This window comes from Brienomyrus brachyistius, chromosome 21, assembly GCF_023856365.1.
Source record: "Brienomyrus brachyistius isolate T26 chromosome 21, BBRACH_0.4, whole genome shotgun sequence".
NCBI lineage: Eukaryota > Metazoa > Chordata > Actinopteri > Osteoglossiformes > Mormyridae > Brienomyrus > Brienomyrus brachyistius.
Genome location: NC_064553.1, coordinates 15,156,334 through 15,172,769, shown reverse-complemented (window position 1 = coordinate 15,172,769; position 16,436 = coordinate 15,156,334). Strand labels below are relative to the sequence as shown.

The following is a 16,436-nucleotide window of genomic DNA, read 5'->3' as shown; positions in this document are numbered from 1 at the left end:
TTCTATTCAGGGAGGGGGCTAATCAGAGGTAATTTTAATTAGGTGTTCGGCGCTGCCCTGATGTGGTCTCCCTGCCATCTCGTAACCCCCACCTCCCCATCCCACAAGCACAGTAATTTCCCCCCAACAGTCACACACGTGCTCCTGGGGGGGGGGGGGTTAACCTCATCCTCGGTGATGTAATGATACGTTCCTGCAGATGCTTTGATTCACAACCAGGGGCAATCAGCCCCCCTGGTCGCGTGGTTGTCCCCACGTGAGGGGATCCTACCCTGTAATAAGGGCGGCACACGGCTCGGCTGTGGGGGGGTGGGGGTGGTCTCAGCCAGCATGTGGTGGCCGTCTCTGATCTACAGTCTCTCTGGCCCAGTTCCTCTTCTTCTTTTCTAGGGCTTTAAATTGCACTTATTTCTGACTTTTTTCTTGACCATTTTTGTGTTTTACTTATGATGTTTTGCACACAAAACAGTTGATGACCAGGTTGTGCGGCTGCCCCCTAGTGGTGAGGCTGAATATCGCATGTGGGTGAGAACATTGTAGTGGGAAGGAGGTGGCACTGGGGTCTCCCTCCTTTGTGGAGAATTCTGGTCATTTTAAATCAATTCCTAGCAACTTCCCAAGACTCACATCTGTGTGGGATGCCTGGTCCCCAACTTGCATGCTGTCTCAGAAACATCTGAAATCGGGTCTCGGGCCACTTATTCATGTACAAAGAATCACTTCACTTTCCTTTTTATTTAGTATATATATTACAGCAATTAGAGCCTGACAACATTCAGATTGTCAGGAAAAGGTCCAAAGGTCCAACAGCACCACCTTGTGTACCATTAGTGTCAGTGCTCTGGAGGAAGAGATTCCTGTGCAAAACAATCCTGCTGGATGATCTGTGGCTCTGCAGTTCTCCCGTAGGAGGTCAGCCTCATGGGTAAATGCGAAATAAATCTTATAGTACAGTAACAGGCTGGCCACACGGTGGCGCTGCTTGCTGGAATACTCTTACCACTGTCTTCACCCTGATTGAAAACATAACCACCCCCCCCCCCCCTGGGGACATGATGACCCCACTGTCACTCACCCTATGGTGTCAGGTCTAGGTATGATCCCCGAGATATTTTGCAAATCAATTTCCTTAAATCCACCTTTGGTGATTTTTAACCCTTTCAAGTGTCTGATATACTTCTGTTATTCTTTTAACCCCTTGGTTAGTATGTATAAAAGCATGTACAGAAGTGAGGACATGGAATGAAGGTAAAATCCTGCACAATGGACCGATGGCATATACCTTCCATTCAGATCCACTCTGCTCTGCCCAGTACAAACAGTGAATAGTGAAATATCCTTAATATATTTTGCTTTCGGGATGGTGCAGTGGTGCAGTGGTTTACACTGTAGCCTCACACCTCTGGGGTCCGGGATCTGAGTCTTCACCAGGCCACCTTGTGTGTGGAGTTCCACTGTGCGCATGTTCTCCTCGTGTCATCGTAGGGTTTCCTCTGGGTACTCCGGTCCCCCCCCCCCCCCCCCCCCCCCGACAATCCAAAAACATGCTGAGGCTAATTGGAGTTATCTAAGGTTGGCCCTCCATCCTGGGTTGTTCCCTTGTTATTTCACTCTGTTATGTCAATAAATGCCTCAATTTTTCACACCTCTAAGAAGAAACTTTGTTATCTATCCTATGTGAGTGGCCAGACAAAGTATGACTCGGGTAATCCAGCTGTTCCTGGATACTCTGGAACTGGTCTCTCATCAGCCCAAATTTAAAGTGATACCTTTGTCCCCACGTTTGTTAAATGTGTCTGATACTTCAATCTGGGCTTGAGAAAACGGGCGTAGAAATTTGTCCGGACACTGACATTTCAGGACCTTGGCATAAAATATTAATGAGATGTGTACTGCGATGCCCAAAAGTTAGTAATCTGTATAAATCAGGGAATCCTTATGTTCATTAAATTTGGTGCGCAAACACACCACACGCGAGGCGAAAGGCGATCGCACTTTCTCCGTGGTCGGCCCCAATGGTTTAAGTCCAGGCTAAAAACTCATTTATTTGCTGAGGCTTTTTAGGTTAATGTGCTGTGTGTTTTATTACAATTCTGTGCAAGCGTACTGTTTGTTTTATTATATTTTACATTTTCCTTTGTTTTATTTGCTTTACGTAATTTACTTTTTCCCCTCGGTTTTTATGCTTATTGTTTTGATTGATGTAAAGCACTTTGATCAGCCACTGGCTGTTTTTAATAGTGTTTCATAAATAAGATGACCGGACTTGACAAAGCACGCATACTTCCTTATTTACCTATCTATCAATTCCTTTATTTGCTTACTTTACTGAAGTCTATTGTCCCCAGTCAGCGGTGATATCCGCTGCAGGTTCAGGTAAAGGTGTCTGGACCCCCTCCGTGTCCTTCAGGTGCCTGTAATTAGACACTGACCGTTACCACGTCCTTCGTCTTTCAGCAGAGAAAACCTGAAGACACGGAGATTAACCTGCTTTTCAAGTATCAGTCCCCAGTCTGGAGGCATCAGTGGAGTTTTCTGGAAGGATTCCTACGAATTAATACACTTTCGACATTACCTTACATATGCATCAAGTGGTCCAGCCGGCAGCCTTTTATTAGTGTGGCATAAATTACAAAACACTGCATTCTATACTGCTGTAGGTTTGGCATATTGCTGTAAGGTGTGTAAGCGAGTGTTTTGTTTCTTTGACATTATCCAGCATGTCTGTATTTAGCTGCTGGGTGTAATATAACAGAATGTATTCAGTGTGTCTTTTTTACCTGCTGGGTGTAGAACAGCATGTACGCGCTGCTCCGTCTCTTTTTCATCACCAGCGCCTCCTCTGACCTCTTCACTACGTCATCGCTGACAGACAGCCAGCCCTTCTCCTCGTCACTGAAGATATCGCTGACATAATCACCTAGAAGAAAGAACGGTAGGACATCCTCCGATTATATTTTAAAATGTCTTCTTGGTCACATGACTATTTAGGATCTTTACTAAAATTACACGTGATCGGCGACTCTCGTCTGGGCATTTTCCCTACCTGATTTTTTGTCATATAAATGACTATATCAAAAGTAAGAGCAGTAGATGACAGTGTAGTACTCACAAATCCTGTTGTGTAGGAAAGTCTTCTTTAAAAATGGAACTTGATGTCTGTGTGTGTGCATATACAGTACAGGCCAAAAGTTTGGACACACCTTCTCATTCAATGTGTTGTCTTTATTTTCATGACCATTTACATTGGTAGATTCTCACTGAAGGCATCAAAACTATGAATGAACACATGTGGAGTTATGTACTTAACAAAAAAAGGTGAAAATAACTGAAAACATGTTTTTAATTCTAGTTTCTTCAAAATAGCCACCCTTTGCTCTGATTACTGCTTTGCACACTCTTGGCAACTTATGTACTGGGAAAGTAATCAACTCACAGAGGCAGTGTGTTTTAGACAGGGAGTCGGGGAGGCTGTTGTGTTTTGAAATCACACCTTTAATATCTGTAACCTGTCTACCTCAGTGTCGACAATGACAGGGTCGCATGGGGGCGCTGTGTCAGTATAAATCGATTGTAGAAAGGAAGCATTGAGTGACAAAATACAATATGAAATAAGCTGGCAATGAAATTTGCGGGGATCATTTCCTTAGTGATTAGGGTGGAGGGCTCTGACAGTCTTACCCTTTATCCTCACATACGGGTGGCCTGCCTGGTGGTGTTTCATGTTCTGCTCACTGTAATATAAACATTTAAAAACGAAATTCAAAATTAAATTACCAAATCGATATTTCAACATTGGAATCGAGTCTAGTAATGAGCCATTTAACATCGAAAGAATCTATATTTAAGTATCGTTCCGCAACCTTAGTAGTACCCGCGATAAATTCCAGGCTCACGTAATGCTGAACAGGATAAACGCTCGGGAATTGGATTATATGAAACTGCAACAACAATTTTAGCGTATTTTTATTCTGAATCATTTAAGCAAGTTTCATATAATCATTAAGTCAAATGTCATACATTAACTTTAAAGTTGTTCGTATTTACAGATCACCATCAACGTGTACTGAGGTAATACACTGAGCCCCGAAGGAAAGAGGATTAAATAAGTATCCTGGTGCGTGTGGGATTTACAGACTGCCGGCGCACCTGTGAGAATAACTCAAAAACGGTATGCAAAACTGAAATGAGAAAAAGAGGAACGGAAACGAAGAAAGCAGAAGTATCTTTTTTTCAATTTTTTTCACAGTGGAAAATAGAGGTAGCCTTTCTTTGCTTTTTTACACATCTCCCGTCACCGTATTTTATTAATAAAATAGAAGGGGACGATCAGTCCTTTGCGCCGCATCTCTCAAGCTTCGTCCCGCCCAGTTTCGCTTTAGCTCTCTAATCGGGTTAATTTCGGGGTCTGACGACCCGACTTCAAGTTTGTGGTGCGGAGCCGCAGAGATTCCGTTCTCGGTCCTTCCAGGTAAGACGGCATCTAGCGGACTAGAGCGGACCGGAGCGCAGAGGCTCGCGCTCCCTCCCCACTCACCTGTGCACATACCGCGCCGATATAATGCCCACAAACGAAGGGGAGGGTACTTATTTAGTGGGTTCCAGTTTCCTTAAATACCTTCCGATGCTTGTTGTCTCCTTTTTGTTCAGTCATCGTATAACTTTGGTCCTTCTGAATTGCGGTCGTTTAAATATTAAACAGCAGTTGACAGCGTTCCGGATTCCGTTGTTGTGTTTGCTGTTAATTATTAAATATTTTGTACAAATCGCCCTGTATTTGACTTTGTTTCGCTTGCATTCCTCTTCCTGTTTTTGCATCTCTGACAGCCTGTCGTATTTTTCTGCCTGTCGTTCATGTCACTCTCGCCTGTCGCAGCCTTCCAGATGTGCGGTATATTTTCAAGTTTATTGTCATATACGGATATTAACGGAGCATCGTTATCAGCTCTGTTTTAGATGTGACTTCACCACGACTATGTTAGATGCCTGTATGTGTTTTCGGTACATTTTAAACTTTAAACGACTTTTTTCTTTGCGAACTGAGGCTGTGTAAAATATGTATTGTTTTTAGCTGATCACGTGTCACTTTCACTGATACAAAGAGGACAAGTTTTTGATTTTAGTGCTTATTACGGAGCTCTTTCACAGTAGATCTCCCGTCGTGTTTAGTAATACGTAAATTCTGCCCTTACTATTAATACGGTTCGCCGTCAGGGGGAGCTCGTGCGTTTCCCCTGGTTTGCCTGGTTCTGTTAGTTTCCTCGTCACTTTGCGCCTTGTGTTACGCCACTGTGGCGAGCTCAGCGCTGCTCTCACTGACCTAATGACCCGGGGTACCAGTTACGGCCAGCCTCAGCCACAATGTGCCCCTCAGTGCCCCGCGCCTCCACCTCACCCCGGGACTGGAGAACTGGACACTCCAGCTGTGTGTGGAAGCATCTATTGTGTGTGTCGATTCTGTCATTTTTAGTCGTCTATGTAGGAGCCAGGCAATTCCAGCATCTGGGCAAAATGGTGTCTGCGCGTTAGCCCTTGTAAATCCCAGTCCTTTTGGCAGAGTGAAGTGTAACCTGGCAGAGGTGACAGTGGAAATGGGGGACTGGACCCAGGAGCTGGGGACCCTGGGAGACGGAGTCCTGAACCGCCTGGCGGAAATGCTGGACAACCCAAAGTGCGGCTGGAGACAGCTGGCAGCCGCCGTCACCGAACAGCCCAAGTTCCGCTGCAGGTAAGAGGACAGCTGGGCTCTCTGTGCTCCGGCGAGGAGAAGCTGACCATGTGATCTCTTTGTGTTTTTTCTTATTCATTCATATAACTTCACATACATGTGTGACATCACAGTCATATAACTGCCTACAGAGAAGTAGCATGAGTGTTCAATGAAGTACTACAAACAAAACTGACAAAAAAATGAAAAAAAGATAATGTAAATAAACATTAAATAAAATAAACTTTTTTTTGTTGTTGTGTTGAAGCTTTATATTTGTAAACGTAGACGAGTAAGAACAAAAACCGGAATGTATAAAATATGTAAATGGGGGCATCTTTCTGGAGTATTTTCTTATATCGATTTAAAATTTACCTAATATAATCAAGGGATTAATCAGAAAACGTTCATCTTTATTGAATGTAGGATCATCAAAAATTAGTAAAATATACGACAGTTGAATAGAGATTTCTTTTCCAAATATTTTCTTTGCATCCAAATATGTGGTCTCTTTGAGCTCTTTTGAGGAGGAAGTGACTGTGCGATCTCTCTGTTCCAGTGAGAAGGAGCTACTGAATTGCTCCCTGCAGGTGCTTAGTGCCACTGGCAGCCCGAGTCGCCTGCTGCTCTCCATGCTGGCTGATCGCTCCTGTCCCCTGGCCTTCCTGCTGCACTGCCTTCGGAAAATCGATCACCGTTCCGCTGTGCAGTACCTCATTGCCACAGGTCTCCGCCCACCTCGTGCCATTGGTCCAGAGTTTACCCTCATTAGCATACGGTGCAGATTACAGCATGGGCAGTCAGGCTGGCTTTGGTTTAAAGATGACGGTAGACTGACACTTTGGGCCCAAAGCTTCTGTTTCTCCCATAAATACCAGTGTGCCTTTTGCTTACTGCTGTCAGCCACGTAAACACCGGTTAGCTTGTGAGGTCGATGTATCATCTTGTGTCATCTTACTTGTGTAATACATGTTAAAGCCGACTGTCTGTGTGTATGTGTGTGTTTCGGTCAGTGATCCGGATCATCGTACAGCCGCAGTCCCAGTGTGAACCGGATGGATGCCGGCTAGTCCTCACCTGTCAGGCAGAGGGTCCCAAAGGGATGGCGTACCAGTGGTTTAAAGGGAAAGAGGAGGTTGGGTCAGAACCGGATACTGAACCTCACATGGTTGCTTACGTGTGTCACATTCGACTGGAGTCCCACCTAGACTGAATTTCAAGTGACCGTGTTAATACTACATGACCATAATTGATCATTTTAGTTCTATGTTTAGTCCGTGAATGACTAATATTAATCTTGGCCGACCTTGACTGGTTTAGCATAGCATGACCATTAATGACCGTGTTAATACTGTCGGACCGCGAATGACCAGTTCAGCTTCACCATGGGTCGCTATTCCTTCTTCTGCTTTTAGGTGCCCAACGGTCAGAACCCTGACCTGGTCTTGTGCCCTTTCGTAGCGAGTCAACAAGGTCACTATATCTGTCGCGTCAGCCACGGGGAGAACTTTGTCTACTCCCAGTGGGCGAAGGTGCAGCTTGCCAGTGGGAGCTGCTCCAATTCAGGTACCGACCCGTGTGTGGCGGCGACCGGTGCCCCCTGCTGGCAGCTCCTCTTACGTGTCTCACGCTGTCCTTTGCTCAGATGCTCGGGATGGCTTCCTCCCCTCCTCAACGAGCAGCCTGCGAATTACCCAGCAGCCCCGGTCCCTGTCCGTGTGTGAGGGAACCCCTCTTCGCCTGGAATGTGTTGCTGAGGGCAACCCCCCCACCTCAGTACCAGTGGTACCATAACAACGAACCAGTACCACAGGCTACCCGGCCCAGTCTTGAGGTTAGTGCTGTGTTATCCACCAGGAGTTGCTGTTTCTATGCAAAATTACATATCACAACCCCCCCCGCCCCCCCCCGCCCCACAACCCAGTTTTAATGCAAGTACATTGCTCAAAGAAAATCTTGGGATGTGTGCTTAATTCAGTAAAAAATATTGCAGACTTCTTGGTTTCATGATAAAAATCATTGCTTTATTTGTTTGTTTCTAAAAATATTAATTTGAAACCCAAATTATAGTTCTAAAATAGTTCGAAAATGGCAAGAACAGAACTGAATCAAGTTCTGTATTGAGTCAATCAAAGTTCTGAGTCTATTAAAAATATTACACTTAATAAAAAGAATTTCTGTGTAGTGGATATGTGCAGATATGTTAATCATTGCTTGTCAATGGATTTTTGGTATATAGCCAGTAAACTTGCAACATTTGTACAGAATTAAGCAAGCATCCCAAGACTGTCTGTGAGCAGTATAAGCAGAGAGTATGTTTTAAGCTGCTTTTTGTAATACACCCATTCTCATGTGGATTCGTGTTTCAGATTTCCTGCGCCACCACTTCCAGCAGGGGGCAGTATAGTTGTAAGGTGTTCAACCTGTACCACGACATCCGGAGTGAGGAGATCCACGTGGAGATTGGTGAGGGGCTGTCACAGAGGCCCACAATGCACTGTCATCACTCAAACTGTCCTCTCACCATCTTCTTCATCCCTCTGGGCTATCCGTAGGTCCTGGATCATTCCTTTGCTCGTCGTTTGAAGAAAATGATGATGGTATGTTGGAAGCTGTTTTAAAATCCAGGATGTTCCATTGCTTACTTTAGGTAGTTAACCCCAATCCCCCCCGGCAACTTTTACAGGGTATAACCCTCCACCTGCTCGACAGCACAGCAGATTCTATGGTAAGTCTGTTAAATGTGTCGGGAAAGCAGGTATTACATCATACACATTGTTGAATATGTAAAGACTCAAGTCACTCTCTGCCTTCTCACTAAGGCTGATTGCACTAATACATTAAACATTTTTACGGAAGTTTTCAAAAGAAAAGATATGCGTCCACACTACCGTTATCACTAGCGTTGAAAAAAAATTCTACCTTTATACTGCTCCGTATAAAAGGCAAATGACATAGCTAAAGAACTGGTTGTAAATGTATATATTTCTGTCATTTTTCTTTTGCTCATTTAACCAAACTTTTTGTAATATATTTTTTAGAAGTGGCACACTTTATATTTTGTTGTAGCTCGAGCATGTCTGCATGTTTTTTTTCAACCAAAATTTTTATAATTCTAGAAGTGACGAAGTATATATTTTGAATCATTTATTTTGACTTCGATTAGTAATGAAGTTCAGTTTTTATATATGCTCGACTGTTGACGTCACAAACAACGATGTGTATTATACTTAGCAAAAGTGAAATATCACAGTACTGTAGCATCGCAAACATAAAGCTGTACTTAGAATGAATCATAACAACAACAACCAGGGATCCAGAAATTTAGTCACCACACGTCTCACTCTCTTCCCCTCAGCTCCAGAACACTCTAAAGTTCGATGACTGGATGTGTTTATTATCAGCTAGAGCACTTAAACTTGGCTTAGGTAAATTCTCGTTTTGAGTTTCACAGTAGTCATAAACAGCATACAATGTACGTACAACATGATTTAGCTGCACACAAGTATGCAAAGCAACATATGCCAGGTAGCAAAAGTCCTGTACATCCTCCAGGTTCACGTGTGGCTTATTTAGTGAAAACAGGAAAAGCATTCGTCATTTCCGAGACATTAAAACGAAGAGAGTTAATCAGGAAATGGTCATGAGCCAAGTACGAACCAATTTTCACGCTGATGAGCATCGGCATGTGTTTACAGAAATATTATTTGTCGGATAGTGGCGAAATTGTTTCTCTGTTTCTGGGAAAAAAAGTACATGGTGGTGTGGATGGAAGGCAAAATCGGAAGAAAGATTTTGTGTCACTAAACGAAAACGTATTGGTGCGGACTGGCCCTAAAAAAAACTGTGGCAATTCTACCTCAGTGACCACACCTCCTGTCTGGTTGGCCACACCCATATGTGACTGACCACACCTCCTGTCTGGTTGGCCACACCCATATGTGACTGACCACACCTCCTGTCTGGTTGGCCACACCCATATGTGACTGACCACACCCCGTCTGCTTTTTACAATATCTACAGTACAGGCTAGGCTCTTGGGTCCTGTGCTTACTGGCCACACCTTCTGACTTGTGAATCTCTTGCACCCCTCCCCCGCCCTATAGCCACTGACAAGGTGGCCCTCCTCATGGGCAACATGAACTACCAGCACCACCGGCAGCTGCGAGCCCCCATGGCTGACGTCCACCAGCTCTGCAACCTGCTGCGACAGCTGGATTTCAAGGTAGTCTCTCTGCTGGACCTGACACTGCAGGAGATGCACAGCGCTGTCACAGAGTTCCTGCTGCTTCTGGATCGCGGCGTCTACGGTCAGTATGCCGTCAGAATGCGGCTGCAACACGATGCAAAGTAACGGCTAGACTTCAGCAACGGTTTAACACCATGATTGTTCCGTGATTAGTTGGTTGATCACCTCATGACTGGCTGTGTGTTTGAGTTATTGATTATCTCAGTGACTGCCTCTGTTATTGACTGGTTGGCTACCTTTGTGACTTGCTCCATTACTGGTTGGTTGATCACCTCCATGACTGGTCCTGTAAATGGCTGGTCGTCAGTCATGTCAGTTCCGCGACCGGCTATCTGAATGCATGTGTCTTGTTCCTCCCCAAGGACTGCTGTACTTTGCCGGCCACGGGTATGAAAACTACGGGAACAGCTTCATGGTGCCCATAGACGCGCCTTCCTCCTACACGTCTGAGCATTGCCTGTGGGTGCAGGATGTGCTGCGACGGATGCAGGGGCGTCAGACCGGCCTCAACGTCTTCCTGTTGGACATGTGTCGCAAGCGGTACCCCACCCCACTCATGCTCCTGATCAAGGGCCAAATTGGGGCCCTAAGCAGACTGTATCACGAAATGCCATTTAGGTTTACAACCTTTATTAGTAGGAACAAATCTAATGAACAGCCTCTTTCGGCGCATTTGACCGCTGATTGGTGAGATGCTGCTGTCAATCATTGCATGTCCGATTACTGGCCTGTTATTTCTTCTCTCCTCCCTTGGGCTGCATTGGTGCTCTAGCACGCTTCACGGCAGCGGTGCGCATCCTTTGCACATTTGCGGAGAATGCCTCCCCTTGCGGAAAATGGGCCCCCCCCCATGGATCGTGGGGCCCTACGCACAGCACGTGTTCTGCGTGTAGGGAGGGGTGGCGCTGCTCCTGATAATGCTAGACGACCATCATCCTTGTTGACTTTTTCCTACTTGAGGAAGACATCAGAGTTTTAGGGACAGAAAAGGTGGTTTAGGGACAGAAAGAGCACAGAAAACACTGCTGTGTGACTGGCGTTCTGGGCCACCGTGCACCACAGCCTCGGGTCTGATGCGGGCGTGTCATTCCAGGAACCTGAATGATGATGTCATTCCCCAGCCGGGCCCTCTGAAGGTGACCGCCAACATCGTGTTTGGATACGCCACGTGAGTCCTCCCCCCCACTATAGCCTCCTCTCTCCCTATGTGCCAGGGGTGCGTCTGAGTTTAAGTCCCCCTTCGCCCCGCAGATGTGTAGACGCTGAGGCGTACGAGGTGAACAAGGATGGCCTCTCCAACGGCATCTTCATGAGCTTCCTCACACGGCGCCTCCTGGAGGACGAGAAGGTCACTGTCATGCTGGACAAGGTCGCTGAAGGTGTGTTTTTTTTCTTGCTGTCTTTCATCCTTCTGGAACAAGATAATGCTAGTTATAATTTGTATAAAAGAAGCAGTTGTTTGATATTATGGGTCATCTGCTCCGGATTGTGAAATGTGATTGGGCATTTTCCGTGCATTGTGTGATGTAACTGGATGTGTTCTTCGGTGTATGACATGGTCATCTCCTCTGGATTGTGTGATGTGATTGGTCCTTGTCCCGTGATGTACGATGTGACTGGTTGTTAGTGTCCCTGCAGACATGGGCCACTGTGACATCACGCGGGGCAGACAGGCATTGGAGTTGCGCAGTAACCTGTCGGAGCGTCGAGCCCTGACGGACCGCGTACAGAACGGAGACTCCCCTGAAATCACGTCCGTGCGGAACCTGCAGTGGGCCGTCGCTAACGGTGAGCCTATGGGGCTGGGGTCCGGGCTTCAGGAGCTGCTCCATGTGGTGAGTGGGCTGACCCTCGACTCCATGGCGCCCCCTAGTGCTCCCGGACAGCCTGTACTTGCGGTTCGAGTGCGGCGTCACGGTGCAGCTGGGTTTCGCAGCCGAGTTCTCCAACATCATGATCATCTACGCCAGCGTGCTGGAGAAGCCGGATGCCGTGATGACATGCACCGCCCAGCTCGCTGACTTCTCTGAGGTGACCCCCGCCCGGGGTTATTGTCATTACCGACGACAAGGACCATAAGCCACTATAAGGAACAGTCAACTGAAAAAAGTGAAAGTAAAATAAAAAACTACAACTAAACAAAAAAATAAATATAACTAAAACTAGCTGAAATTATTTTAAAATTCTTTTTATTATTTTAACAAATGATTTGTTTATCCATAATGACTGTTAATAAGAGCTAGATGCACATTTTGAGGACATTAGTACATAAACCAAACTGAAAACTAAAACTAGACTGGATTTCAAAGAAAAAAATGCAAAAAATACAAAATAGAAGCTAAATTTATAGATTAAGAGTATTATGACATTGGTCCCGACCCAGACTGGCGTGACCACTGTGACACGTTCACGACCCAGTTCGTTCTCATCCTGTTGGTGACGCTGTCCCGTCCTGTGCCCTAGGATGTGGGTGTGGAGCTGAAGCTGACCAATCAGGAGAGCCCGATGGATGCTGGGAGTCTGCTGTTCACGGCAGAGACCCTGGCCCAGCCCGGCTTCCCGAGCCTCTACACGCGCCTCAGCGCCCTGCAGAGGTTGAAGGTGGTTGCCTCATCCCCACATAGTGTCTCACGCGTGGGTGCAGCCCCTTGCCTGTGTCCCCCGCATGTGTGACGCTCTCTCTCTCGCACACAGAATGAGCTGTCATTCTCGGTGTGCCTTCACTACCGGTACGCCAGCATGGACGATGAGATACAGGAGACCAGGTTGGTCTCTGTGGGTAAACCGCTGGTGTCCAAGCTGAACCTGCACCAGCCACGCCTCCCCCGGTCCTTTTCTGCCTCCTCCTCCTGCGACCTCCACTGCTTCAGCCTCCCGGAGTCCTCCTCCTTCCCAGATGGTCTGGATGGCCAGCTCCCCGCCTCGGAGACCTCTTCCATCGGCTCGGCCTCCACATGCTGGTCCTTCTACCAGCCTGGGGAGTTTCCTGATAGCCCTTCCCCTGCAAAGGTGAACCTGCCTGAGGAGACGGTGAGCCCCGAGTTCCTGGATCCAGACTTGCCCAGGCCTCTCTCTGCAGACATCAGGAGCCTGCCGCTTGATAATATGGAGAGACTCTCCTTGCGCTTCCGAAGCAAGCAGAACTTCTCCTTCTAGGAATCTTCCACTCTGTCGTGTGGTAGCTTTTCTCACAAGGCCCACTAACAACAGCAGACACACATTTTGCTTATTTTTATTACTATTGTATTAACAGCAGTTAACCTCAGAGGTCTGTGTACTGTGAAAAGACAAGAGGACCAATAATGTGTCTGTTGTTATCTAACAAATCAGTGAGCTCTTGTTCACTGGATTGTTTGGTTAATAAGACCCTTAGACTTCTGCTTTTAAAAACATACTGACTGTTTTTCAGGGTTTTTTTTCTTCCTGTTTTTAACTTTTTCAAGGAAAGTTTTTAAGAGTTAAAATGTATATTTGACAGTGACGGCATTTGGCAACTTTTGAGAAGCCTCACCACAGGTGACTAAAATCACATGCAGTACCTCAGTTCTACCACAGGGCGCCACTGTGTGCAGTCGAAGCATTTTGTGTAATTCGCAATTTTTGCTGGAAACGTTGTGGTTTTTATAATGTGACAGCTTTTATGGGCATTTCTTTCAGATGTAACATTTATCACTGCTTTACTCACTCTGGTGTGGACCTGCCGAAAAGGGCAGATGCTGATTGTCCGCTGAGGGGTACAGATTTGTCAGCTTGGGTCTGGAGGTCTTAGCGAATGCTGCCCACCTCCTTCAGGCTCTGTAACCCTCTGACCAGGGATGGAGCCATCTGGGAGGCCATTTTGGGCTGGTGTGAGGGGTGGGGGGGGAGGGGTCACTGGGTTGCCTGGAGTTATTGTGTAAGAAGCGATAGAAGGAGTGAACCGGCGCCTCCTAGTGTGATTTACGGAACGCTCACTCACCCTCCCAGCTGTAACCCAATCGCACGCTCATATTTTGGCAGACATCACCACACCGTAATCCCTCCCCATTTGCTTTTTTTTCTATCTAAAAATCGAATGTCTGCCCATTTCGTGTTTTCAATGACCCCCTAAAGAGGAGCGTGTCCTCAGTTGCGTTTTCCACTCTTCCGCTTGTTCTGCTTCCTGGCCCTTAAAATCCTTTCTTTCTCTGTCTTCTGGTCTTTGAGCCTTTGACGCGAAGCAAATACTTGGGAGGGAGCTGTCATTTTGTGGACACATTTTTGGGTCTCGTGTCTCAGCTGAATGTTCTCTGGGGCAGTGTTTCCCAAAGCGGTCCCCTAGAACCCCCAGAAAATCCATGTTTTTGCTCCCTCCCAGCTCCCGGTAGCAAAAACGTGGACCATCTGGGGGTCCCTGAGGACCGGGTTCAGAAACACTGGCCTGGAGGGTCGCACCTATCTGGGGACGCCTGTGAACCCAGACACACACCAACACACACGTGAAGCCGTTAACAGTCAGCTCGTCTGCGTATTAAAAACAGGGAAAGTCAAATAATCTACAGGCATCAAACGGAGAAGCCAGATAAGCATGTCACGTGACACATAATTGAAAAGCTTGCACTGGGAGCACTGGCCTTCAGAGCACAGTCCGTGACGGGTTTATTTTTTTTTATCTTAGCCGGCATACCTTTTCAGTACAAACCGGAAGTTTCCATTTTTCCATACATGCAGAATTCCTCAAGGATCCATTTTAGGTCCTATTCTGTTTTCTCTTTATATGCTGTATTTCATAAGCACAAGATCTCATTTAACTGCTATGCTGACTCCCAGATTTACCTTCTACTGAAACCCTGTGACCCACGGTGATGAACTTACTTTCTTTACTGACAGACATTAAGGCTTGAACTTTTTATAATTAAACGATAAGACCAAAATTATCCTCCTCAGGTCATCAAATCGCACTCTCCCTGTCATTGAGTATCTGGATCAACTTTATACTTTTTTGAAAGATCGTGCACTAAACTCGGGTGTAATCTTTGACCGTGATTTTAAATTTGATCAGCTAATTAATTCTGTAGTTAGATCAGCTTTTTGCCATCTTAGAAATATCTCGAAAGTTAAATCATTTCATGAGAAATTCATGCCCCGATTTCATTCTGCTTAGATTATTGTAACTCTCTCTTTCTTGCCTACAGCTAGTTCGGCATACGCCCCAGTGATGCTATTGACAAGACAAAAAAACAGGATCACATAACGTCTATATTGGCCGATTTGCACTGGCTCCCAGTCCAGTATAGGATTCAGTTAAAAAATTTACTGATTGTCTTTATGGCTTTGAATGGGTTGTGTCCAGACTATGCGTCAGATTTCCTTGCCTAACATTGTGGGCCCAGACGGCTGAGGTCCTCTGATCCACTTTTACTTTCTGTACCAGGAGGCTGGCATAAGTGAGAAGGTGACTGTGCTGGCTCTGTGCACACACCTAACCTCTGGAACACTCCTCCATTGGAGGTTAAGTCCTCTCCTTCAGTCTCTTTTTAAATCGTGATTAAAAACATATTTCTATAGACTGGCTTTTAGTTCTGACTGTTGACAGTTATTTTACTATTTTAGCCCTTGTTTCTTGTATTATATTGTGATTATGGGGTTTTATTTTTGTTTTGTTCGTGCTAATTTTGTACAGCACTTTGGAATACTTCTGTTTAATTGTGCTTCAGAAATAAAATTGACATTACATTGTTTATGACCTCACGGTCTCAGGCTGTCCTGTCTTGGTGTTTACATGGTGGCAGTAATAAAAGCAGCTGAATGTTACTGGGCTGTCAGTGAGTCATGAAGGGCCAAACCTGGGTTTGTGTGCCTGGTCCCCGTTTCCTCAGAGCTGACACAGGATGCCGTCAGAGTGCACACTTCCGGAAAGACCCGCAGTGTGCCGGCCCACACGCTCCAGGGTGCCCTAACGGTGCTGCTTGCGTGTCCATCAGTATCCAAACCGCACACAGAGGATGGAGAAAATCACGCATAACTCAGCTGAGAGATCTCTAGCTCGACAGTCCCAGCGAGTTCCCCAAAATGCATCTTGTGCTATGAAACAAAACGTAAGTTTTGCTGCAGGATTTTGCCCAGCATGTGACCTCGTTCTGGTGCTGCCACCCTCCCCCAAGCCAAGGTCACTGGGCAACCTGGAACCACAGACAAAACCAGTGTGATTCTGTCAGCAAGCAGATAGGAGATATTGCCATGGAAAGTGACTGTTTTTGTTCTTGTCACTTGGCATCCCATAATATTTATTGCATTTAAGGACATCAGATTGGTGTGAAATGTCAAAAAAACAGTGCTTTCTTTAGAAAAATTGAAACATTGTGTTTTCACCTGCATTGATTGTTTTGTCAAATATGACTCCAGCGAGTGAGATTGTCACATGACCTCTTAAGTCACATGACCTTTGTTACCATTGTAGCTGTTCCATTTGTGATCATGTGCCCCACATGCCTTTGCCTGGTTAAAATAGATTATCTACAG

At 45.9% G+C, this 16,436-nt stretch overlaps 1 protein-coding gene and 1 long non-coding RNA gene across 3 annotated transcripts; one reads left to right on the top strand and one right to left on the bottom strand.

The window, feature by feature from the left end:
• Positions 1–1,558: 1,558 nt before the first annotated feature.
• On the bottom strand, positions 1,559–4,891 carry LOC125716823 (uncharacterized). Of its 2 annotated transcripts, XR_007384409.1 has the most exons (4): positions 4,538–4,891; positions 3,682–3,734; positions 2,781–2,920; positions 1,559–2,547 (listed from the first exon to the last, which is right to left on the bottom strand). It is a non-coding gene; the product is annotated as an uncharacterized LOC125716823 (long non-coding RNA). The 2 variants fall into 2 exon arrangements; XR_007384408.1 differs by having other exon boundaries at positions 1,559–2,920.
• A 75-nt stretch (positions 4,892–4,966) lies between these two features.
• LOC125716821 (mucosa-associated lymphoid tissue lymphoma translocation protein 1-like) lies at positions 4,967–15,655 on the top strand. The gene is given in 18 exon segments (XM_048989584.1): positions 4,967–4,988; positions 5,558–5,728; positions 6,267–6,433; positions 6,721–6,842; positions 7,123–7,273; positions 7,353–7,471; positions 7,473–7,541; positions 8,077–8,173; positions 8,263–8,307; positions 8,394–8,435; positions 9,814–10,017; positions 10,319–10,496; positions 11,050–11,124; positions 11,208–11,335; positions 11,595–11,744; positions 11,830–11,987; positions 12,420–12,557; positions 12,651–15,655. Coding segments are annotated over 17 exon segments (2,442 nt in total). The 5' UTR covers positions 4,967–4,988; positions 5,558–5,591; the 3' UTR covers positions 13,113–15,655.
• The last annotated feature ends 781 nt before the right edge of the window (positions 15,656–16,436 follow it).